The sequence below is a fragment of the Balearica regulorum genome, chromosome 1 (assembly GCF_011004875.1).
Source record: "Balearica regulorum gibbericeps isolate bBalReg1 chromosome 1, bBalReg1.pri, whole genome shotgun sequence".
In the NCBI taxonomy this organism is placed as follows: domain Eukaryota; kingdom Metazoa; phylum Chordata; class Aves; order Gruiformes; family Gruidae; genus Balearica; species Balearica regulorum.
The window spans coordinates 42,554,189-42,578,962 of record NC_046184.1 but is presented as its reverse complement, the minus strand read 5'-3'; the positions used below and the strand labels follow the sequence as shown (position 1 = coordinate 42,578,962).

At 41.6% G+C, this 24,774-nt stretch overlaps 2 protein-coding genes across 13 annotated transcripts in view; both read left to right on the top strand.

Moving 5' to 3' along the window:
- OSBPL8 (oxysterol binding protein like 8) overlaps positions 1-20,313 on the top strand; it is a 95,257-nt gene extending 74,944 nt beyond the window's left edge. For all 12 annotated transcript variants that reach the window (XM_075747156.1, XM_075747141.1, XM_075747176.1 and 9 more), the window contains 14 exons: positions 1,884-2,118; positions 3,507-3,691; positions 4,451-4,532; positions 5,230-5,328; positions 5,772-5,868; positions 6,220-6,318; positions 7,783-7,880; positions 9,239-9,328; positions 9,906-10,042; positions 10,361-10,546; positions 14,476-14,563; positions 14,962-15,064; positions 15,662-15,767; positions 16,019-20,313. In XM_075747156.1, coding sequence (XP_075603271.1) covers positions 1,884-2,118; positions 3,507-3,691; positions 4,451-4,532; positions 5,230-5,328; positions 5,772-5,868; positions 6,220-6,318; positions 7,783-7,880; positions 9,239-9,328; positions 9,906-10,042; positions 10,361-10,546; positions 14,476-14,563; positions 14,962-15,064; positions 15,662-15,767; positions 16,019-16,154 — 1,741 coding nt within the window. In that variant the 3' untranslated portion in view covers positions 16,155-20,313. The remainder of the gene's footprint in view (positions 1-1,883; positions 2,119-3,506; positions 3,692-4,450; positions 4,533-5,229; positions 5,329-5,771; positions 5,869-6,219; positions 6,319-7,782; positions 7,881-9,238; positions 9,329-9,905; positions 10,043-10,360; positions 10,547-14,475; positions 14,564-14,961; positions 15,065-15,661; positions 15,768-16,018) is intronic.
- An 81-nt stretch (positions 20,314-20,394) lies between these two features.
- BBS10 (Bardet-Biedl syndrome 10) lies at positions 20,395-22,763 on the top strand. The gene is made up of 2 exons (XM_075747210.1): positions 20,395-20,705; positions 20,779-22,763. The coding sequence occupies exons 1-2, from the start codon at positions 20,521-20,523 to the stop codon at positions 22,733-22,735; spliced, it is 2,142 nt and encodes a 713-aa protein (XP_075603325.1). The 5' UTR covers positions 20,395-20,520; the 3' UTR covers positions 22,736-22,763.
- The last annotated feature ends 2,011 nt before the right edge of the window (positions 22,764-24,774 follow it).

Here is a 24,774-nt window from a genome sequence, read left to right as displayed (position 1 = left end):
GGTCACCTGAAAAGTAGGAACGAAGAAAAAATAGAGACATTCAATGCTTTGTTTTGCCTCAGTCTTTAATAATACCAGTAGAGCTTAGGCTTGCCCGGTCCTCTGAGTTGGCGGAGCACGAGTGTGGGAACAGTAACTTTCCATTTGTGGACACTGAAGTCATAAGAGACCAGCTGTATCGGTCCATGGGGTCTGATGGGATTCATCTCAGAGTACGGAAGGAACTAGTGGATGTTACAGCAGGACCCCTCTCAATCATCTACCAAAGTCATTGGGAGGCTGGGGAGGTCCCTGCGGACTGGAAGCTAGCCAACATTATTCCAATTTACAAGAAGGGCATGAGGGAAGACCCAGGAAACTGCAGACCTGTTAGTCTAACCTCAGTTCCTGGAAATATTATGGAGATGATTATACTGGGTACTGTTGAAAGACATTTAAAGAACAATTCAATCATCGGGCACAGTCAACGTGGGTTCACAACGGGAAAGTCCTCTTTAACTAATTTGATATCCTTCTATGATAAGGTCACCCACTAGTGGATGAAGGGAAGGCGGTGGATGTAGTTTTTCTGAATCTTAGTAGGGCTTTTGATACTGTCCCTCACAGCATCCTTCTTGACAAGTTATCCAGCTGTGGGATGAGCAGGTTCACAGTGTGCTGCGTGAAGATCTGGCTGAATGGCAGGGCTCAAAGTGGTGTAATGAATGGTGCTATATTGGGCTGGTGACCAGTCACCAGTGGTGTTCCTCAGGGCTCAATTCTAGGGTTAGTTCTGCTCAATATATTTATCAACAATCTGGATGTAGGACTTGAATACACCATTAGCAAGTTTGCTGGTGATACCAAACTGGGAGGTGCTGTTGACTCCTGAGGGACAGGAGGCCTTGCAGAGGGATCTAGATAGACTGGAGCATTGGACAATGATCAACGGCATGAAATTTAACAAGTCCAAATGCTGGCTTCTGCACCTGGGACAGAGTAACACTAGGCACAGGTATAAGTTGGGAGAGGAGTGACGGAGAGCAGCCCTGAAGAAAGGGGTCTGGGGGTGCTGGTTGGCAGCAGGTCAACAGGAGTCAGCAGTGTGCCCTGGCAGCCCAGAGGGCAAACCCCATCCTGGGGCGCATCAACCACAGCATCACCAGCCGGCCAAAAGAGGGGATTATCCCACTGTATTCAGCGTTGGTGTGGCCTCACCTGGAGTACTGTGTGCAGCTCTGGGCCCCACAATTTAAGAAGGATGTGAAGGTCCTTGAATGAATCCAGAATAGGGCCAAAAAGCTGGTGACAGGGCTGGAAGGCGTGTCCTGTGAGGAGCAGCTAAGGACTTTGTCTGGTTTGGAGAAAAGGAGGCTGAGGGGTGACCTCATTGCTCTCTGCAGCTTCCTGAGGAGGGGAGGCAGAGAGGGGGGTGCTGAGCTGTTCTCTCTGGGATCCGGTAATAGGACACATGGGAACGATTCATGCATGAGAAGGGATTCAGACTGGACATTAGGAAGCATTTCTTTATGGAGCGGGTGGTCAAACACTGGAACAGACATCCTAGAGAGGCGGTCGATGCCCCGAACCTGTCAGTGTTTAAGAGGCATTTGGACAATGCTCTTAATAACATGCTTTAACTTTTGGTGAGCCCTGAAGATGTCAGGCAGTTGGACTAGGTGATCGTTGTAGGTCCCTTCCAACTGAACTATTCCAAGTTTGGTGCGTTTGACAGTTCAGTGAGAAGAGTCCATCCTATATGTTTCCATGAAAGCTAGTTTGACATTGCTGCCAGATCAGGCTTGATATTGGCAATTTCAGAGTGTATTTTATTTAGGTCCTGGTTTGGAAACATAAAATTATTGTGTGAAGTTGAAGATTCATTTAGCTTTTATTTTTTCTAGGTTAAATGACAGTGAAATTGAAAGGCATCACTTTAAAGATCAAGATATGTACTCTGACAAATCTGATAAGGAAAATGACCATGACCACGAGGAATCTGACAATGATGGATTGGGGAAAAGCGAAGAAAGTGATAGTGACACATCGGAGCGACAGGATGATTCTTACATCGATCCAGAGCCAATTGATATCAAGGAAACTACTTATTTAGAACAGAGTCATGAAGAAATCGGGGAGGTAAAAGTGCTGTTGATGTAGGGAGCAAGCAGCTTCTCCAAATAGCTGGTATTTTAGGGGTCAGGCTACACTTGAAAGCTGACTTGGAGGATTGGCTTTCCTATTTTCAGCAATAATGGGGGAAAAAAGTTCTGTTCACCCATGTTCTGCTCTGCTTTGCCGCTCTTGTGCTTGTGCCTGAGATTTTGACAGAGATAATGAGATTATCTGGAATATGGCTCAGACAGAGGTGCTCAGTTTGAAAGGGCCACCTGCAGCAGAAGCTGACCATGTCTACCCATCATTTTGTTGTTGCTTCTGTTTGGTTTTTATTAACTTCTGGGGTTTTTTTCTTTAAGTAAAAATCTTTAAGTTGAAGATTTTAATGCAAGGTGACATCTCTGTTTTTCTACTGCAAGAGAGGAGTTAAGCAGCTGTGAGGTCTGCAGAATTCAGTGGAAGGCTTGCTGTGTTTCTCATGTCACCTAGCATTCTACTACGATGCCCTAGAGCTGCCATTCCACTTCTGCAGGTTGTCTTCAGTATCTACGCAGGCAAATATGACAGGGATTTGTATGTTTTACTTGCTATAAAGACACCAGAAAAACTTAGTAACATAAATTGGGATGAGCTTTTTCACAAATCTCCCCTGTCTTCTCAGGTGCTAACTATGATATTTTTTTGCATACCTGTGGAACCTAAATACTTTGTGTTTTATTGCTTTCTAGTATTGTTTCTAGAAGAACCAGTAGTTTAGGAAAAGTTGAGGAGTTTAAGTTGACAATAAATTCTTGAGTATGCATTTTAGAACTGCTCTGAAAAGAGAGATGCTTTTCCTACAACCTTTGGTTTTGATTTCAGAAACTATAAAGAATATCTCCCCTCTTCTTGAACAGAAAGGAGCATACTGGAGTGTGGCTGCTGGTTTTGCTCACTTACCCCTAAGTAGTGGCTTTCTTTAAGGAAAACCACTGATACTGTTGATGGGTTAAGGCAATGAAAAGCAGAAATGTGGCAACTTTCATGGTGGGGAAAAGTTGGTAGAATGAACAGCCCTTTGCTACATAAGTCCTGCACCTGAGAACACAGGGTAATGTACTTGATGCCTAGGAAAGGACTAAGGGAGGATTTCTGAACAACATTCTACCGCAAACGTTTCTGTTTTAGGGCTGATGAAAACAAATGCAGGTTTTAATGCTGAATAGTATATCTATCGTACTTCATTGAAGATGTGTCCTAAGTGTATTTAGAGCAACTTGATTTTTCTCCCATAGTTGCTTCAGCTTCTCTGAGTGGTTCATGTTGAGTGGTTCATTTCCATTGTCGTTGCATCTGTAGAATGTGTTGACCCATCTTGTGGAGGATTATTTTCTTTCTCCTTTCTCTAAGCAGTTTTTTGCTCATCCTAGGCAGGGGAGGCTGCTCAGACAGAAGTAGTGTCAGAAGAAAACAAAAGTCTGATCTGGACACTGCTGAAGCAAGTCCGGCCAGGAATGGACTTGTCCAAGGTTGTACTGCCTACGTTTATCTTGGAACCTCGTTCTTTCCTGGACAAGCTGTCTGATTACTACTACCATGCAGACTTTCTGTCTGAGTGAGTCAATCCTATCTCTGGTTTTCATTCTTCTCATTTTTTAAACTAAAATGGGGTAACAGCGTACACTGAAACATTTGATCTGGTCTACTTAAACAACATTGTTGACTGCTTAGAGTTTGAATGTTTGTCTGGCAATGTATCAGTTATCAGATATCCTTGTTTTCTGAAAGGTAACTGCCTGAGAGCTCAAATGGTACATCTTGAAGTCTGTCCTTTCAGTAATTTCATAGCAATTCTGTTGCAGATATTTGTGGTTTAGCTTTTGGAGACTGGTTAGAAGACTTCTCAAAATTAGTTTAATTTTTTTTCTCTAGGAGGAATATTTCAAATGGTAAAACAGTACCAATTAACCTTTTCGATACAGTGTTAAGTTCCATTCAGATTTACAGTTGCCTGCTTAAACGTAACTAATAAATTAAAGACTTTAAATTGAAATATTATTCAACTTTGAGTTCTGTACGTGAGTAGGCTGGTTCTCTAAAGTAGTATTTTATAAATGGAATGGGTGGAACAGGATTTAATATTACAAAGAACAGACTCAATTATGGAAAAAACATTGCTGATTTTTTGTTTGGTTTTCATTTTCAGACAATTATTTGAAAACTTTGATGTGATCAGGCTGAAAGTTTTACAGTACTGCAAATCAAAGAACCTTTGTTTTAGTCAGCTCCTACATTCAAGATATATCATGATTGATAGTGTCTTATGACTGAAACAATACTGATATTTGATCTGTGTGTTCTGTTTGCTTCATAGGGCTGCTCTTGAAGAAAATGCTTACAACCGCATGAAAAAAGTAGTGAAGTGGTATTTGTCAGGATTCTACAAAAAGCCAAAGGTGTCCTTTTCGCATATTATGTTATCTTTACTTCAGTCCTTGTGTCTAGTTTGAGGGCTTAGGGATGTGCTGGAGTTTTTCTTTTTAAACAATATTGCTATGCGTTTTTTCAAAGCGAGGTTAAGTTTTTATTATTTACATAAATGCATCATGGACCTTTTTGGTCCCTAGCCATGCTCAAAATAGACTATATTCAATTGCCGTTTTCCCTTGGAGTAGAAGCTGAACTAAACATTTTGCGATAAAGTTCTATTTGTGAGCCAGTTCTGTTTACCATTCTTCAGCGATAACATGCTGCAGTTGGAGGATTAGGTTTCCACTTCTTCATTTAGCTTTATGCTAAATACTCTTTATAGTCATGTTGGTGGGAAACAGTATTGAAAGAAGAAAGTACTCACTGCCTAACTTCAGACAAAAAGTCTACAGTAATTCTCCTGCAAAAAAAAATCTTATATTCTGTTTGCCCTTATGTGTAGCCTGGAATAGTTTAGCCGATATACTAAATCTATGATTTCCTTAGAATGAAGAGCAGAGTAACTGAGTATAATATTCAAATGATGAAATCAAGTACAATGTACTTTAGCATATATATTATGATTATATATTTTTTGTGTCTTACGTTCAGTGACAGACTGAAAGTATTTTGTGAGTTCTGTACCTGCATTGTATGGTTACTCTCTGTTCTATTTCTGTTTAGGGACTAAAAAAGCCGTACAATCCCATACTTGGTGAGACTTTCCGCTGCATGTGGATTCATCCAAGGACGAATAGCAAGACTTTTTACATTGCAGAACAGGTAGCTGCAATAACCGGAACAAATGTTTTTAGGAAAAATAAATGCATTTTTGTGCTAGCCAAATGATATGATAGTTTCAGAAAATTTATTTAAATATATCAATAGTATCCAAAAAGCTCTCCAGGTGAGCAGTTTTTTTTGCAGATGGCTCTTTTAAGTGTGTCTTTCTAGAGAGACAGAGAGAAAGGTGTTTCCAGCATTTCTGTTCCCTCATCCTCTAGTAAAAGTCAGGTGCTGATTTTCTTAACTCTTGAAATTCAGTAAGTGTTTGCTTGATCTTCATCTCTGAAGATTATAGTCACATTTCATATATATATTAACTGTATTCTATTATGTGCAGCTTGACTTTTGCATTCTGTCATTATTAGCTCAAGGTTTATACAATATTGAATGTTCTTTTTTTCTTTTTTTTTTTTTTTTAAATATGTGGTTTTTTTCAACAGGTATCACATCATCCTCCAATATCTGCCTTCTACGTTAGTAACCGCAAGGACGGTTTTTGCCTTAGTGGTAGCATTCTGGCCAAATCAAAATTCTATGGTAAATAATGGGTTGGTTTTTTCAGTTGTACCTTTATTGAGGAGTGTAAAATTGGGTGCAAATGAGCTGTGTTTTGTGTATGAAAGAAGGTTGTTAGAAGAATCGGGGGTTTGATCATTGTGTTGTCCTTTCCTTGCAAAGTTTTTGCTACTGGTCTTGAAATTTAAATTTCCATTTTTGGAGAATTTTAATTTTTAATTGGAGACGCTGTGTATTATAGCTGCTTCACTAGGAAGGATAGATTGCAGTTCTAAATATACTGATGTTCTTAATTTTATTGCTCAGTTATTAGCAAATGTTGACTGTTGTCTTGCAGGCTGAAAAATGTGATTTTCTCTCTTTGAATTTCAGGGAATTCATTATCTGCCATCCTAGATGGAGAAGGACGGCTAACATTCCTAAACAGGGGAGAAGATTATGTAATGACAATGCCATATGCTCACTGTAAAGGTAGTGGGTTTTTTTCATTCTCTAGATGGCAATGTTATGAGAACAGAAGCTTATTATTCTAAATGGTTCATTATTCTAAATAGTATACTGTGTTGGATTTGAACTTGGCATCTGAGAAGAGTGTTCTGAATATCGGCCACATTGGTGGCTCTAGGCTTCCACATATTTTATCAGGAGAAAAATATATCTGTTGTTTAAGCAATGATCTATTTTTTGACACAGAAAAACATTTTTTTCGTACATAGTAAGAGCATATATATAGCTATCTGTCATTATGTGGCAGTAATTTACTGTTTGAGTTGCTTTTTTGGAAAAAAAAAAAAATTAGTTTTGAGCTTTTCCAATGTTTTCCTCTTGTAAACATAAAAGGCAATGTAGTATCCACACCTCACTGTGTGATTCGAGTGTAAATTGTGACCATTTGTCTTTAATTTCACTGTGGGAAGCCAATCAGTAGTTTGTAAAGTGTTCTGGAAGATCAATAGTAGTACAAAAAACATTGCAGAATTGCTGATTTTTAAACTGTTACTTATTCATGTTTATCTACCCATATATTCTCTGCCAGAATTCTTTCAGAAGCCTTGTCGTCAGCAACTATATTTTCATTTCAGATGTATGAAAATCAATTAGTAGAATTAGATAATTTGCTATTAGTTTGGTAGGCTTTTCTCTTTCCATTGTTCATGGATGTTTTTAATATTCTGTTGGATTTTTTTTTATGGCTTTGGTGACAAAAATAATACCTAACAATTAAAAAGCACATAACATATACATACATTCAAGTCAAACAGGAAGAAGGAGAACTAGTGTGACTAATAAAGCTGTTAGAGAGGGAGAAAAGTAGAAGAACATGCAGGGAAGAAGAATGTGCATGGTGAAAAAAACATATTTGCACATGCTTCCACTGTATGTAAAATATATTTGGTGTTTCAAATGCTGGATTGCAGAGGGAAAGACAGTAATCATGGGAAAGAAAGGGTGCTCAGCGTTGTCAACCCTGCAGTTCTAAAAGTCTTTAGGGAGGTGATCACTGTTGTCTTATATTGGTTGTCCATGACAGTCTTCACCTGTGGTCTGACTGTACATACCACTTCTGTTCAAGTGAAGTTTTTCTTTGCTCTCTTTGTCATGGACTTATTTTCCCGTCTTAACCTCAAAAGCTTCCCTCCTCCAATCGTCTCCAATAAGACTAAATACCACCCTTGCTGGAGGCAGCAGCATATGCTTGCCAAAGATACGTCTTAATAAACCGGTTTTCCTGCTTATCTGTAATTCATTTTTTCTTTCTGTTTGGGTTATCTTACTTGGCAGAAAGATCATGCTTATGATTAGAAAAGGTCATCTGAAAAGATGATTTTTTCCTCTGGCACAGACATGTTTACTCTAGGAATTGTGCCCAAAGATCTTAGGTTTTTTGTCTTGTTCAGTTATAAACATTCATTTTAGTTGTTTTTTCTCCTGCAGGAATTCTTTATGGCACAATGACCTTAGAGCTTGGGGGAACAGTCAACATCACCTGTGAGAAAACTGGCTACAGTGCAACAATTGAATTCAAACTCAAGGTTAGTAGTAAATGTTGTGAGTGGGCATAAGAAGGAGGATGAGCATAATGATAATTAAAAAAAATTATTAGGTCACTCCTTAGATATGATCTGATTTAATATGCAATTGTCTTTTTGGAAACTGAGGAATTTTCATTTTAACTGCTACATATCCAGTTATCTGTATCTAGCAAATAGTATTTTTTTATTTTTTTTTTTAAAGGGGAATTATATTGTCATTTCTTAATGTATTCTTCTGGGTCCAGAGGTTTTGACTGAAACTTACAGTGCTGTCTTCATCTCTGGTGATAAGAGATGCAAACATATTGCTAGTTGTATGAATCTTAAGAACAACTCTAGTGGGGGAAAAAGCTTATCTCTGTCTGTCTTATCTCCAGCAGTGGCAGCAGTGTGTGTCTAGGAAAGTGTAAGAACAGGGGAAGTGTTTCGTGATCTGATCAGTGGTTCAGGTATTTTGAGTATTGTTGTTAATATACTTCAGTGATTTTTAATTCTCTAAAAATGTTCAGGGTCTTTTTAAACTCCTGGAGAGCCCTTGGAAGAGAACTCAGACCCAGGTTCCCCTCTACCATCCTGGGTAAATTTAAGCTACTCGTGACACCTCAAATAAAGATGATGCAAAGGCTTTGGCTAGCATTTATATCGGCCTAATGCCCAGTGCTAAGCAACAGTTTGCATGGACTATTTTTGGCAGCTGTGTGTGCTGTAGGAGTACCTCCCCACTCACACAAGCCAACCAAAGGTTTCTAAACTATTTCTGAATGGCTTGCACTTCTGAAAAGTACATTTGCCATCTTTGAGGGAGAAGCTGATTTAAAGCTGAACAAATAGTTGTTAAGTGTGCATGTGGAGAGGGAAACTGTATTCTGTTGAAATTATAGGGGAAACATAAAAGTTAGGAGGTTATGGCAATGGATATTTTGCCTCGTCAGCCCACAGGATACTTGTGCAGATGATCAAAAAGGCCGAAGAAAATCCCTGGCAATCATATCTGTTGTCGCTTCTGCAAGAGTTAATCTCTAGTAACAAATAGTCCTTCGCAAAGTGGTGAAATTAATGTAGCAAATGACTGTCCTCCGAGATACAATTGAGTCATGGTTTTCTGCATTATTTTCCATTTTCTTTCCACATTTCTTAGATAGTTAGCAAATCTTTTAAGAAAATACAGCATGAGAGAACAACATACTGTGGTTTTAGATTTGTTTTGGGCATTAACTAGGCAGAAGTTACAATATTAAAAGCCATTAGGGCTGTTTACATCACATTTCATAAACTAATTTTTTTCCTTAACCCTAAACATAACTACAAAAATAATTTGCTATTAAATAAACATGAAAGCATTTCTTTTTGTTTTGCAGCCTTTTTTGGGTAACAATGACAGTGTTAACCAAATATCAGGGAAAATTAAGCTTGGCAAAGAAGTTCTGGCTATTTTGGAGGGTCACTGGGTAAGTAGTGAGTGATGGTATTTTATAAATTCGGGCTGATAGTTGGGACAGGTGAAAATAGCACTTAGTTACAAAAAAGACTCAGGTTTAAAATAGTTAGGTACCACTTTTATAGGAAGAATCTCTATAGTTAGGTAGTTCTCAAGAAAGTACAGAATCAACATAGTGTTACCTGCAACTGTTAAAAGGTGGAAAAGTTGTGTAATTTGAGTAGTTGATGAAGAAAATAAATTTCAGCTTGTGAAATGTTTTTAGTATATGTGTTAGTACCATGAAGAATTGTTACGGCACCAGCATGAAATGTTTAAATGTTTGTTTCAGTTCTGGTGAGATGACGCTGGCTCTGCTGGTTTTTGGACATGGTAATGGTTCTACTGCATCTATGTTCCAAGTTAAACTAGCACAGAGTGCAGAAACTGAATTTTAAAGTTAGCGTATGTGATTATTCTTAACTACATGCACCCAAAAGAAATTCTTATTACAAAAAAAAAAAAAAAAGCATATTACTCCCTTTTGTGTTCTTTTGGCACTCTTTGAGACTATTACAATTGAGGTAACTGAATTATATATGTTATAGGACAGTGAAGTTACTATTAGTGACAAGAAGACAGATGTTTCAGAGACATTCTGGAATCCGACATCTGATATCAAGCAGCGTAGATTACCTAGATACACAGTGAAGTTTGAAGAGCAAGATGACTTTGAGTCAGAGAAGTAAGTTCACTTTATAACCATGTCTAATTATTTTGACAAAATTCATCTTTTCCAAATTATGAACAAATTATGATTTCTCTTTCCCATGTTTGCTGATATTGGCCTGTAAAACAAGAAAGCAACACCATTAAATACAAGATCATTATTTACAAACCTTACAATCATGGAAAGTCTTGATGGAAATGTAAATAAAACATAATTACAACGTGGTGATATTCTGTTTAGAGGTTGTTCCATTTACTTAGCCTTTAATTAAGGCAATGTTTGCAATTATTTCTATCAACCAGATTGTAACTCTCTATATTGCTCATTTGTCAGGCTTTGGCAACAAGTTACAAGAGCAATAAATAACAAAGACCAAACAGAAGCTACTCAAGAGAAATACGTTCTGGAAGAAGCTCAGAGAAAGAGTGCCAAAGAGAGGAAACTTAAGGGTGAAGAGTGGACGTGCAAGCTGTTCGATCAGGATTCAGTCACAGGAGAATGGCACTACAAATATGCCGAGTGAGTCCAGAAGTGCCGTAACGAAAACTGCTTGTTAAATGCTTGGTACTGTTGCTGAGCCTCTTCCTGTGGTTTCAGGAGCAAAAGAACTCAGATATATAACTGAGTTCAAACTCATTTTTATGGTTTAACCTAGCCAGCAGCTAAAACAACCACACAGCCATTTGCTCACTCATCCCCTAGTGGGATGGGGGGAGAACTGGAGAAAAAAAAAAAAAAGGTAAAACTCATGGGTTGAGATAAAGACAGTTTAATAGGACAGAAAAGAAAGATAATGATAAAAGAGTATGTGAAACAAGTGATGCACAGTACAGTTGCTCCCCACCCGCTGACTGATGCCCAGCTAGTTCCCAAGCCGTGGTCGTGCCCTCAGCCAGCTTCCCCCATATTATATACTGAGCATGATGTCATATGATATGGAATATCCCTTTGGTCAGTTGGGATCAGCTGTCCTGGCTGTGTCCCCTCCCAGCTTCATGTGTACCCCCAGCCTCCTCGCTGGTGGCGGGGTGTGAGAAGCTGAAAAGTCCTTGTCTTACTGTGAACGCTGCCCAGCAACAACCAAAATATCAGTGTGTTAATCAACACCATTCTCATCCTAAATCCAAAACGCGGCACTATATCCCCTACCAGGAAGAAAATTAACCCTATCCCAACCAAAACCAGGACACCTGTGAAATACGCAATGCTATTTGATATTCTTATTTATGTATTTTAATTAAAATGCATAATTTTTTAGCTGAACTTGGTTGGCCCTTTTAATGTTGAACAGGTGGTGATGGCTAATGCAGCAAACCATGTTTCATGTAACCACTGCAATAGGCTTTTTCTTTTTTAACTTTATGGTTATGTGCCTCTACAAATCCACATTCTAGAGTTTCTTGGGCATGGCACTTTGGGATGCATTGTGCTCCTTTCCCTCTCCCCAGACTGACCAGAGCAGTGACACAGATTTTCCCAGGCTAGAAAATACAGTATATTACGGCATACCCACTAGAAATCAGAAAATCTAGTTTCTGGAAATCAGAAAAGCCTGTGCTTACTTGAACTGAGCTATTTAATCTGTTATATATTAGAATAACTGAGAATAACAGGTTTACAGCAATGGTTAGTGCTGGGACCAGATGGCTCTGCTCAGCTGTCAAACGTGCACTGTGCACACGAGTGTCTCTGAATCTCTTTGTGTGATGATCCGGATCACAAGATGAAGATGTAGCTGTCTCCCTGACTCCTGGGATGCATGCTGTGTTCTCACCAATGCTTGCAAAAGTCAGCTTGGGGCTGAGCCTTTTACTAGTGATGGTTTTTGCAGAACACCCACATTCTGCTGATTCTTTTTCAATACAGAACGTGCTTCTATATTGCAGGGGTTGTAAAAGTAAAACATCCAAAGATGATACACTATGCGTTAAGTAATTCTGAAGCCATGGATGCTAGAAGTATACTCCCATGGCTAAACCTGGGAATCCTTCACCTTTCTATACAAGAATGGCAATATTGGCTCAGTGGCCCAAGTGTATGTATAGGGAAGAGTACAAGAATCCTGAGTACTTTTGTCTCCAGCAAACTTGTAACTCAGAGGTTTCCTGGAGCCAAGCAGGGATTCTGTGTATTTATCAACTCTCAATAGATTTATTTTCCATGTCTTGCCTTGGTTTCCTCTTAAGTTTGTGCAGATTTTCACCACCCAAAACATCCTGCAGCAGGGAATTCCCCAACTAGACAAAATACTCTGTGAAACACCCTCTCTTGGCTTGAACCTTCTAGTGCTGTTGATGCCTCTTCCTGTTGGAAGAGTTGTGAATAGTCCAGCTGAATTGACTGCCCAAACTGTTGAACCCTGTGTAAAACCATCGGGAAAAGTACTGCACTTTAAATCTGTTAGGTCTTAAAGCTGCAGGGGACAGTCTGTTTTATTAATCTGTGTTATTTCTTGTCTGATTGAGGCCTTGTGGGTCAAGGATGTGCCACAGTAAGACCAGTTGTTCTCTGAGTACCCAGGCCCCTGAGCTGGAAGACAGGGACAGAGAGCAGAATGAAGCCCCCATAATCCAATGGGAAATGGTTAGTGACCTGCTACCACACAAGTCTAAGGGGCTGGATGGGATCTGCCAGCTCCCTCAGTACTCTTGGGTGGCAGTGCTCACCAAGCCACTTTCCATCATTTATCAGCAGTCCTGGCTAGCCAGGGAGGTCCTAGTTGACTTGGAGGTCAGCAAATGTGACAGCCATTTACAAGGGCTGGAGGAGGATGCAGGTAACTACAGGCCTGTCAGTCTGACCTCAGTGCCAGGGAAGGTTATGGAGCAGATCACCTTGAGTGCCATCTTGTGGTACATACAGGACAACCAAGTGATCAGGCCCAGTCAGCATGCGTTTATGAAAGGCAGATCCTGCTTGACTAACCTTCTATGAGAAGGTATCCCACTTAATGGATGAGGGGAAGGCTGTGGATGTTGCCTACCTAGACTTTAGTAAAGCCTTTGACACCATTTCCCACAGCATTCTCCTGGAGAAACTGATGGCTCATGACTTGGACGGATATATGCTTTGCTGGGTAAAAAACTGGCTGGATGGCCGGGCCCAAAGAGTTGTGGTGAATGGAGTTAAATCCAGTTGGCAGCTGGTCACAAGTGGTGTCCCTCAGGGCTCAGTACTGGGGCCAGTTCTATTTAATGTCTTTATCAGTGATCTGGACGAGGGGATCGAGAGCACCCTCAGTAAGTTTGCAGACAACTCCAAGCTGTTCCTGCCTCTGCTTGAGGGTAGGAAGGCTCTACAGAGGTGTCTGGACAGGCTGGATTGATGGGCCAAGGCCAACTGAGGTTCAACAAGGCTCAGTGCTGGGTCCTGCAAAACAATCCCGTGGGTCACATCCTGGGTCACAGCAACCCCAGGAAAGGCTACAGGCTTGGGGAAGAGTGGCTGGAAAGCTACCCAGTGGAAAAGGACCTGGAGGTGTTGGTCGACAGCTGGCTGAATATGAGCCAGCAGTGTGCCCAGGTGGCCAAGAAGGCCAGCAACATCCTGGCTTCTATCAGAAACAGTGTGGCCAGCAGGACCAGGGAAGTGATCGTCCCCCTGTACTCGGCACCGGTGAGGCTGCACCTCGAGTGCTGTGTTCAGTTTTGGGCCCCTCACTACAAAAAGGACATTGAGGTGCTGGAGCGTGTCCATTTCTTCACAGGAAGGGTTGTCAGGCATTGGAAGAGGCTGCCCAGGGAAGTGGTGGACTTAACCATCCCTGGAGGTATTTAAAAGACATGTAGATATGGTGCTTAGGGACAGGGTTTAGTGTTGGACTTGGCAGTGCTAGGTTAATGGTTGGACCCAATCTTAAAGGTCTTTTCCAACCAAAACAAATCTGTGATTCTATGATTCTTAACCTCTCCTTCCTAGGTATCTTTTAAAAGAAAAAACAAAAAAAGCAGTCCAAAATAATCATAATAATTTTTAAAATCCTCTAATTTCCCTGTAGTTCTAAAATAATAACTGTACATTAAGCAGAAAACCTCTCCATGTTTGACAAACAGGTATCACTAGCCACATAAATTCATAATGTTATTGTTGATTAATATCATAGAATCATAGAATGTTTTGGGTTGGAAGGGACCTTAAAGATCATCTAGTTCCAACCCCCCTGCTGCAGGCAGGGACACCCTCCACTAGACCACATTGCCCAAAGCCTCATCCTAATAGCTTGTACTCTTACCAGCTGGCTGAGGGTTTGACCTGGACATGAAGTCTATTTCTTGGCTCTCTTGGGCCAAGACTGGTCTATAGGTGAAAGATAAGATTGCTTGTTCTATGCCTGACTTCTATATAGGGAGAGAGAGCTTTAACCTGTTCATACTGAGTAGTTTCTAAGCAGGAAAATATTTCTTATTTAAATTGCTGTGGTATAAATCAATTATATTTGCTTTCTCTAGTACCAGACCATGGGACCCTTTGAATGATATGATCCAATTTGAAAAAGATGGCACCATCCAAACAAAAGTTCGACATCGGACACCAATGGTATGTTCCAGTTCTGTTAGCAGGTGCAGCAAGATCCAGGGACTTGTATATATTGCATTATGTGTATAAAGGTCATCAAAACATTGGGAGTGATGGGTAATGCTATTGTTACCCCACAAAAATGTAGTTTACTCTGTCCATGGTCTTGCACTTCTGTGTTGCCTCCCAAGTGGTAGAGATGACTTGATCGGATGAGAATATAAAATATACAGACTCAGACTCAACAGCTGAATGTGTCTTTTCCCTTAAATGGGAAGATGCACAAACTTCATACTGCTTACATATCAAAAATTTTCACTTGGACTTCTGTTAGATATTGTACTTTACTACTATTAGAATGTGCTGCTTTGCTACAGTTCTGGTTCTCTGGAAATAATTCATAAGTTTATCAATTGTAGGTTAGTGTTCCAAAAATCAAACGAAAGCCAGCCAGCCAGAAGAAAGGGGAGTGTGGCTTCTCATCCCCGGAGCCTGATAACCAAGATTCCTCTGGGAGTGAAGGTGGGAAAAGATACATTTGCATCCAGAAATAATAAATTTATTTGACAGTGAAACAGAGTTCTGTAGTCACATGTTCTTATCTGGATGGTTGTGTTATAAAATAATGCATGCTTTAGATCACAGTTCTATCCAGTGTGAGTGAAGCACATTCTGGAAAAACGAAGCAGAATGGTTTATGGTTTTAATTGCAAACTTTCCTGTCCTTTTAAACATCAGGATGTAGTCTAGGTAGGCCTAAGTATTGCACATATTTAGTATCTGGGGAAAAAATAGTGTTTGTAAACTCTTTCTTTCTTAAAAGAAGATGAATCATTTTAATTCGTAGATCAGTATGTTGCTAGAAGGCAGATTTTTGTTGTTGATAATGCTTGCAGAAATTAAACAATACAGTGAGTGTTTTAAGATACGTCAAGCGCTTAACTTGCTGTCCTGTGCTATAGGTGACTCTGAAACAAAGCTTTAGTTTTCAGTAGAAGCTTAGTTGGAAAACTTTCTCCTCATTTTTGCTAACTGGTTTAGTTTGTCATTAGTACTTTCTTCCTTTTTTGACTTAGCAGTCATTTCTGTGAATAACATCTGGCTGTTTTATCTTTGTAGCGCAACTTCTGAAGCATAATACAAGAATAAGGAAAAAAGGGGCAGACCTTGGTGAACTGCAGAGTGCCATTGAATCTATAAAGGAAACACAAGAAGACATTAAGAGGTAGTACTAACTAAAATGCTTTCCAATGGTTTAGAGAATACTAATTTTCTAGCTTTTTACCTTGGAGGCTGGTATGTACTTTCTGCTTTAGAGCCTTGATGTCTTTAAACTACCCTTCCTCCCAAATGTTGATTGCTCATTGATGTGTCATAATTTTCCTCAAAAACTGTCTTCTGTAGGGAGCCCTAACATACCAGAAAATGCCACATTGTCTTGATTGTCATTTACAGGATATTATTTTTATCTTACAGGGACATTATGGCTCTACGAAATAGAGTTGCTTCTAATTCACCACCCGTGGACTACCGTTTCTTGCAGTTTAAGCACTATATCATCATTTTACTCATGGTTCTGCTACAGCTTATCATTAATTTTGTGTTCAAATAGGAAGTGTGAACAAGGGCCTTTCTGAACTGGAATGATCGAACTGTTACTGGGGACCATATTTTAAGTTGGACTTTAAATGATGCAATACTATCTAAAAGAGCCCTGTAGCAACAACTTACAGAACTTTGCCTCAGCGTCCGTGGTTCAGAATCATACTCCCGTCTACCCAGTTGAAGTAAGAATTGTGTAAGTGCCAGTACACTCTTGCTCCTGGTGTGTGCCTCTCTCTCGCAGACATACGACATCCGCCTTGTGTTTTATATTACGTCATATGCTGTACTGATGAATCTCCACCGCAGAATAGATGAAGTTAGAAATTCAGAGGTCGGACCCTGTAGGTAGGGTGTGATTCCTGTTATGGTAGAATGATAAACAAGCATACTTTGTTACACTTAAACTTACTGGTTTTGTAACAAAGGAACTTTCGAAGTAGCCAACAATTTTTGTAAATGGCATTGGGTGTTTGGGAGAAAACTTTTGTTTAAGGTCAAACAAATACTTTATTGTACAAAGGTCATGAGTGTTAGGAACTGGCAAGTAAAAAGCTGAAGTCTTTGGGAATTTTGCAATGTAATGTCCTCGATTTGTTTTTGGAAGTATGACAGTTTTTATCCACTATAGTGGCTTGTAAGCCAGTTGTTTTATTTTTATAGTTTTAAAACTTCAGATTCTTCATAAAAACATTCCTGCATCTACTGTACAGAGCACATTTTTAACAGTACAGCACCCAGGAAGGTGCTGTCTTGGTCCACTCTCTCATGAACTGCAAATGTCAATGATTTACAGTATGTTTGTAAGTCTTGATAAATCTACAGCTTTGAATTTACATTTGTGTATGGCCACGTCACAGTAAGCAGACAGACTGCTGATGCCAGGACACACTCTTATTTTTGAAACAAAATGTGAAGATGCAGAGGTGCTTAGTATGTAGCTTGAGTTGAACCTCCCAAAAGACAGACAATGTAGAACAGAATTCAGGCACCATTGTGAGTTCACTTGCAAATGAAAACGCGTATTTGCAAGGGGAAAGTCTTCAGAAATTGTGGGATGGCTAACAACACGCGTATTGAAACAAATGAGAGTGAAACCCTAAGCCTTTGTTAAATTCCTCCTTACTGCAGTGCATACTACCTAACAGAACACATGGATGCACCTATTCATTATGCCATAGCCATAGAAATTAATGGGAAGTTTCAGTTTAAAACCAGGGTTTCTAACACTTTTATTCAAAGAAATATATGCATGTATCAAACTTGTAAAATTCCAGCAAAAAAATTTAGCACCAGTGTTTATCTGGTGAATTCCTTATGCCAGTGAAGCGTACCGAGTCAAAAGGGGGCTGTAGGATTGCAGACGTACTCTCAGGAACCCAGATGAGACAACAGGAGGGTGAGTGGCGCAACGCAAAGGGCAGCCAGGTTTGTTTTCCGAGGATTCTCTCAGAAATCAAATCCATCCTGGGCAGTGGAACAGTTCAAAGGTCGCGTTTGGCTTTTTGCCATGGCCCGGTTATCTATCCCTCTGCCTTGGGTAGCCTCCCTGACTCTCCAGGTGACCCACCTTTCTGTTCTGCATCAGTCTCACCCAGTGTTTAGTGAAAATACTATTTACGTGTTGTGTATCAGTCTAGCTCATATATTCCTGACATCTTCACACACCTCCCCTTCTCTTTTACCTTTCCCCTTCTTTGGGCCTCAGCTGTGTAAAAGCTTATTGCTTAAGCAGTCAACGTCAGCTTATTTCTTACAGCTGCATATTAGCATAGTTTGGTCTTGAATCATTTTATGGAACGTGGTACCTTAACCAGACTGATCTTGTATATGTGGGCAAGACCAAACTTGCTTGGACTTCTATTACATCTACAGCTGATGAGGTAGAATTTGTAAATATAGAAAGTCCCTTGCTGTTTAAAAAATTTTTAAAAATCCCTAAGTCTCTAAACAGAAACTGATGTTGTTAGCCATGTATAAAATGGCATAAAGAAAGGAGATTATTATGGCATTAGTTTTAATGTTCTCAGCCTGGAATTTGGCCATTCATTACCGCATTCAGATGTCAAAGCTTCACCTGTCTTAAGATCCATTACAAGCCTTTAAGCATACTCTGCATGTGGGAGTAATACAAGAGGAAATGAGTGAGAATTTGGGCAATAACTTCAATCCCCTACAATAATACCCTGCTAAATTTGAGGTGCTGAAACTCTTGGCTGATAGTTACAAGCTTTTATCTCCCTTGTAAATAGAAATGTCCTTCTGCCCTTTCATGTTGCTTTTTTTTTTTAATCCCTTCTATTCAAGATCAGTTAATAACACAGTCTGCATGTATTTTTATACAGACTGCATGGTAGTAAGTGTGGATTTGACCCAGCCAGCTGGCTGGCAGCGCTGTGTTGGTCAATGTCAGACTAAACAGATACTCCATATCTGAAATTCATGCTCAGCTCAAGAGAATTAGAAGACTTGAGCAGAGTGAGACAAAATGCCTCTGCTTATGTTCCTTTTCAACTTATTTTTTAGAGTTCAGTTCTGTTGTAAAAGTGGTTTTAGTGATGATCCAGGAAGGTGGATATATGATGAAACTTTTTGAAAGGGAAAATTCCAGACTTCTGCTTGACTGTATTAGATAAATTCTAAAAAATACATCGAAAACCTAATAATTCCTATTTTGCTGGGGGTTTTATGATGTTCTCTCATGTGAATAGAACAAAGAAATTTCTTGCCTGATTTTTACAGTACAGCTGGTCACAGGCGTGTATGAAGCCTTTTCTTTAGCGCATCACCATTGTTCTATTTAACCATGATGTGTAGCTGATCTTGAATATTACATGCTTCAGGCTGAGCTCTGCACACAGTTAGAAAAATGGATTGTACACTTTGCAGATGTTTGAGGGCTGTGACCTCCTGATTTTTAAAGTTTAAAACAGCACTCCTTTTCACATTTGATTTACAAATCTTGTTTTGTTCAATTTTTTTTTTCTTGTACAGGAAATATTTTCAGAATTTGTTGCCATGTGGTTTTGTTGTTTTGGTTTTGTTTGTTTTTTTTTTCAAATGCACTCTAAGCCTTTAATTTGCCATTTAGGTACAGATTGCCTAGTTAGGTACAGATGACCCAAGGTAAGAAAAAGTAAATATGCCATGTGAAATGTAGCAAGTATCAGTTTCAGCAGTAGATGATGTTTCTTGCATTTCACATGTTGATTCCTTTTAAATAGTTGACATTACTTAATGAGGGTATAGCCTGGTTGTTCCACCCCCCAATTAAATCTCATAAATTATTTCAAAGTTTGTCCCATAAAATGCAGTGATGGTGGTTTGTTCCTTTTTCTGTTTGTTGTTCACTGCCCTCCTGTGCCTTTGAGATTAATTTTTTTTTTTCTAGACTGGTGTTTGAAACAGACTTTGGATTAAATGTTTCGTATAGTTTCTTAAAGGCTGTTACTTCACCACTTTTTGTGTAAATAACATATGACAAAGATCCTGTACATCTGTCAGTTTTAATTATTGTTATTTCAAGGGTATCCTCAAATCGCAGAAAATTTAGCAGATATTCAAGTATTGTAAACAGTGCCTTCTTGATGGGTTTCTTGCTGTTCTGAGACATGTAAAACAGATTTGTCAAGTTTGTGCCATATGGAACATCTGACCTTTTGTGAGGGCTTTTGTGTTTGAAAACTAACTTTCCTGCTTAGTCAGACTCCGGGGGCAAAAAATCAACTCTTAAAACACATTAAATTACTCCCGTTTCTGGCTGGTGAGCCACAAGTGGAGGAGTGCTGGTGTTTGCTACAACGAAGCTGCAATACTTTTCGTACCACCACCACCACATAGCCATAACAAAACACCACCCTCACAGACTATTAACGTCAGAGCAAAGCAGGGTGAGGACAGAGGGCTGCAGGAGCTGTCCCTCTGTCACTCTCCTGTGACAAACGCCCCTGTCCCGGCTTTTCGTTTGACCCAGTGGGAAAATCAGTCTTCACAGCACCGAGCCCGTCTCCCTTGATTTGTTTCTGCTCGGTCGCCGCCGCCGTTCCCGCGCTGTACGTCACCCGGGCTCACCGTTTGTTTAAGGGGTTTGAACTGTTACCGGGCGGCGGAAGCTGGCCCCACCGGGGCTGGCCCTCCCGCCGCACCCAATAAAGACGTGTCGCACCTCCGCGCCGCTGGGCTCTGTGCGCCGCTCCCCCGGCTCGGGCCGGCTCCCACTTCCCCCCGTCCCCCGCCGCGGCTGGGCCCCGGGCCGGCTCTGGGGCGGGGCTGTTCCCTCACAGCGCCGCGCATGCACCTCCCTCAGCCATTGGGCCGGGCAGTGCCCGTCACGCCTGCGCACCCGGCCGGGGTCCCATTCCCGCGGGAGGGTTGCCATGGCGGTGCGGCCGGAGCTGGGGCGGCTGGCGCAGGAGGCGGCGGCGCTGGCGGGCGCGGTGCGCGGTGCCCTGGGCCCGCGGGGCGGGCGGGCGCTGCTGGTGCGGCCCACCGGCGAGGCGCTGCTCACGCGGGACGGGCGGCGCCTGCTGGAGGCGCTCAGCCTGGAGCCGCCGACGGCCAGGTACCGCGGCGGGGGCGGGACGGGGGGGGGGAGGGCGGGGCGCGGCGCCGCCTAACCGCCCGTCTGTCCGCAGGATGATGGCGGCCTGCGCCTGCAGCCATAGCGCCGCGACGGGGGACGGCGCCAAGACGTTCGTGGTGCTGCTGGCAGGCGTGCTGAGCGGCCTGCGGGCAGCGGGCGGCGGCGGCCTGCGGTGGGCGCTGCGCGCCTTCGAGGCGCAGGTGCTGGAGCGGGCGGTGGCGCAGGGCCTGCGGGGGCACCTTCTGTCCGCGCTCCCCGGGCGGCAGGCGGAGGCGGATGGGGGCGTCCTGGAGGCGGTGCTGGAGGCCTACCTGGGCGGCCGGCTGGGGCCGGGCGAGCGGCGGCGCCTGGCGCGGCTGTGCTGCGAGTACTGCCGCCGCTGCGCCCCGGCCGCCGCCTCCCGCCCGCAGGTGCTGCGCTTCCTCGGCCGCCGCTTCGCGGAGCTGCACGCCGCCGTGGCCGGCCTCCCCGTGGCGAGCTCCAGGGTCCTGCCGGGGCTCGTCCTCCGCAGGGACTTCTCGGCCTACTGCCCGGCGGGCGGGGAGCTGCGGGCCGTGCTGGTCACCGAGCCCCTCCGGCCCGCGCTGTCGGCCCCCGGCGTCGAGTTTGTTGTCGAGTCCGAGGGTCAGTATCGGGCCTCCCTGCGTTGGATCTCGGGGAGGACAGAAGCCTTAATGAAACACTTGCAGAGGAACAACGTTAAGCTGTTACTGTCGAGTGTGAAGCAAGAGGAAGTAGTTATCTACCATGCAAAATTATACGGCGTATCTGTGGTAGAGTGCTTATCGTCGGAAGAAATTGCCCTTATCTGTGAAATCACAGGACTCCCGCCTTATACACCTTTTGGTAGTAACATAGACAGAGAAATCACCGAAGCTGCAGTAGCAACGTTTTGCCAGCCCTTGCTGCTCGGCTCAAAGAGATGCGTCCACGTTGGCTTCGCCAGTGTGTGCGCCTTCCAGCCTCACTGCCTAATTCTTTGTGGGCCAGTCGGTGGTGTTAACGAGCAGCATGCTGCTGCTTTACAAGGGGCGTTTACAATGCTGCAGCAGCTATTTAAAACGGTTGATCAGAGGGAGCAAGGCAAAGCAGAAGGTGAAAGTCAGAATGAAGCCGCTGATGTTTGCAGCTGGCGTTCTTCAGCTACTCAGCAGCAACTTGTAATAGAAAATATTGCTTGTAACAGTAATCAGGTTTCTGAAAGTCAACTGAAGATGCATAGGGGTGAAACAGAGACGCAGATTGTAGACCCTGACTTGTGGAGAAGTGAAAATCCAACATGTGTGCGAACAAACTTGCAAGTACTCTCAAATCCCCTCTCACACATCAAAGAATTAAATGTTTCCACTGAAGGAAATGACTCTTCAAGAGATGTACAGAAACCACATGCAAAATGCGAGCATGTGGGTGACGTGCACGAGAACTATAAAAGTGATTCACTTGTGGACAATCAAAAGAATTACAGTACCGCTGCATCAGCAGCACAGCGTGCTAATATAGTCACTGCATGTGAACGCCTAGATGTTGGCAAAGATCTAGAGAAAACAAGTTGCGATATAGTCCCATTTAAACATAAAAAGAGTTGTGTAAGTATTGCACAGAATAATTCCAACTCCCTCATAGAAGCAGGATCAGTTTTGCCAGTAGGAGGTTATTTTGAAATCCTGTTACATTATTATATTCAGTACTATGCAAACCAGTTTCAGCAGTCAGAGGTAACTGTCATATCTAATGTAGTTGCTGATGCTTTGCTAAGTATTCCCAAGTCGTTATACAGGGCAACAGAACAAAACAGCTTTACCAAATTCTATCTCAAAGCCATAAATGCACTCAGAAAAAATCAGACACTGCCTGTGAATCAGACAGGCTTAGAATCAGTGTATTGTAAATACCAGTTAGTCATTTCAGTTCTTCGTTGTGTTACAGAGCTTCTCTCCATAGATTTAATAATAGGTGTTAAGCGACCACTGCAAAAAATTGAGGATTATGATTCAGAAGATGACTTCTGAAATCATTAATAAAGAATGTTTTTGATTATGTGTTTTCCCGTGTCGTCTTGTCAAATGAACGTGTCTCAAAATTCAGTGCTAGAGACTAAAAGGTTTCTTTTTAGGCCCAGAGGCCTATTGTGCTTCTTTCCACTTAGAAGAAAAGGAAGAAAAAGGCTGACCAGCTGAGATTTGTGGAAAACCAGGTGGCGAACGGCACAAATGTAAGGTTTCAGACACGAGAAAGCCTAGCTGATTTCCACTGCAGACGATCTGCAGAGCCTTTTCCATCCACGTGCAGAGCATCCTATGTACGTTCTAGCCAAGGGGGAACTTTGCCTCTCTTGGTGCTTTTGAGTATTATGCAAGTTATTTATTTAGATTTCCTGGCACGTTAAAAGTTGCTGGTATGACATGAGCTATTGAACTTGCAAGTTACAAGCAAGGGTTTTTTTTTAGCCTTCCTAATAGGCTGGATTGAATGTTATTTTAAATATTTTTTTTTTTTAAATGTATTGTGCAAAACATTCACACAGGCAATAATACAGTTTTGTGTGAAAAACCTGAGACAATGTTTCAGTTCAGACTTTGATCATTTGGGATTTTATTCTGGGATAGGTTGGTTTGGTTTTTCTTTTATTCTTTTTATCTTCATGGGATTTTCACCCTAATACAATTTGCTTTAAGTTCAGTATCACCTGGATGTCAATATACCTCTTTTTCTGCTGTGTCTTAGAAACTTCTAGTTTGGTGTGGGAGGTTTCTGAGTACCTGAACAGCTGCAGCTGATAACGGTGTCACGTTGGGTCTCTGTGTGCCATGGCCACTGTTGCATAATACTTAGAATAACTGGATTATATTTTTTTAATCTGCCCTTAAATAAAATTTAGTGAGGATATTTAAAATCATAGACACAAATCATGTTTATCTGCTATACCTGGGATGATTACAACTGGAAATCAGGTTTTTTCCCTATTAATTTATGCTGTTGCTTTCCCTTTTTCAGTTTCTTCAGAAGAGTATCTACTAAAGTTGTTTCAGGTGTTTTGGCAGCAATGGTTTGTTTGACTACAAATTTCTGTTGAAAGTTTACATATACTCTTGATAGTATGAAACATTGTGGTCAAGATTATTTTTTTCCCCTAATACACTCTTACAGGCACCTGCATACGGAAAACAGTGAAACTCAGTGTTTGCTGGAGTGATTTCTTTAAAGAAGGACTGGGGACAGTCATTTTTTCTCTTCGTAGAATCATTTTTGGTGGTTTTGAAAGGGAGAATTAAAACACAGAGGAGAAGAAAGAAAATTATATTTCTGCTGTTTTCAACATGCTTTCAGTAGCAGCTTAGTGCGATAGGTCCAGTCTGAGCGAAGAGAAATCTCGGGGCTGCTCGGGAGCTTCCACCAGCCCTGGCGTTTCATCAGGCACTTTGGTTCTGTATTTTAACTTTGTAATGAGCCGCTGAGGCAGTTTTGCTCTTGTACAGGTTTCCGTATACTCTCTTCAAACTGCTGACCACCTTGCTGGCCAAAGATTAATGATTTGCTTCGTGGTAGGCTAACAACTGCGGCGCAGAGCGCGTGAAGCCTGGCAGCGGTGGGGGTTGTCTGCAGAACCTGCCTTTGTATTCTGAAGCTAGGTATTCTTGAAATAGAGTTAAAATAAAGAGAATACTGTATCATTTAACATTATTTTATACCATTTGCACATCTGCAGACTTCCAGATTTACTGCAGTTCCTTGAAAAAGGTTAAAATTATTTTGTTATACGAATGGCCTTCTCGGATGTCTGATTTAAATTGTGTCATTCTTATCAAGAAGAAAGTCCAAAAATTTTATCATATACAAACCCCATTTTTGTATGCCAGGGAGAATTTAAAAATTATAATTATATAAAACTTCTTTTTCTGACCTGTTTCTGGTGAAACCACTCAAGTCTGAAGGTTCGTGGGGTCAGGCGCTATATTCATTGACCTCTCTGTCCTTTTTTTTATACTTTGTGAAGGACGGTTTTCCCCTTTCAACTACTGATTCCCTGTGTTGTGTGAAGAACTGAGAA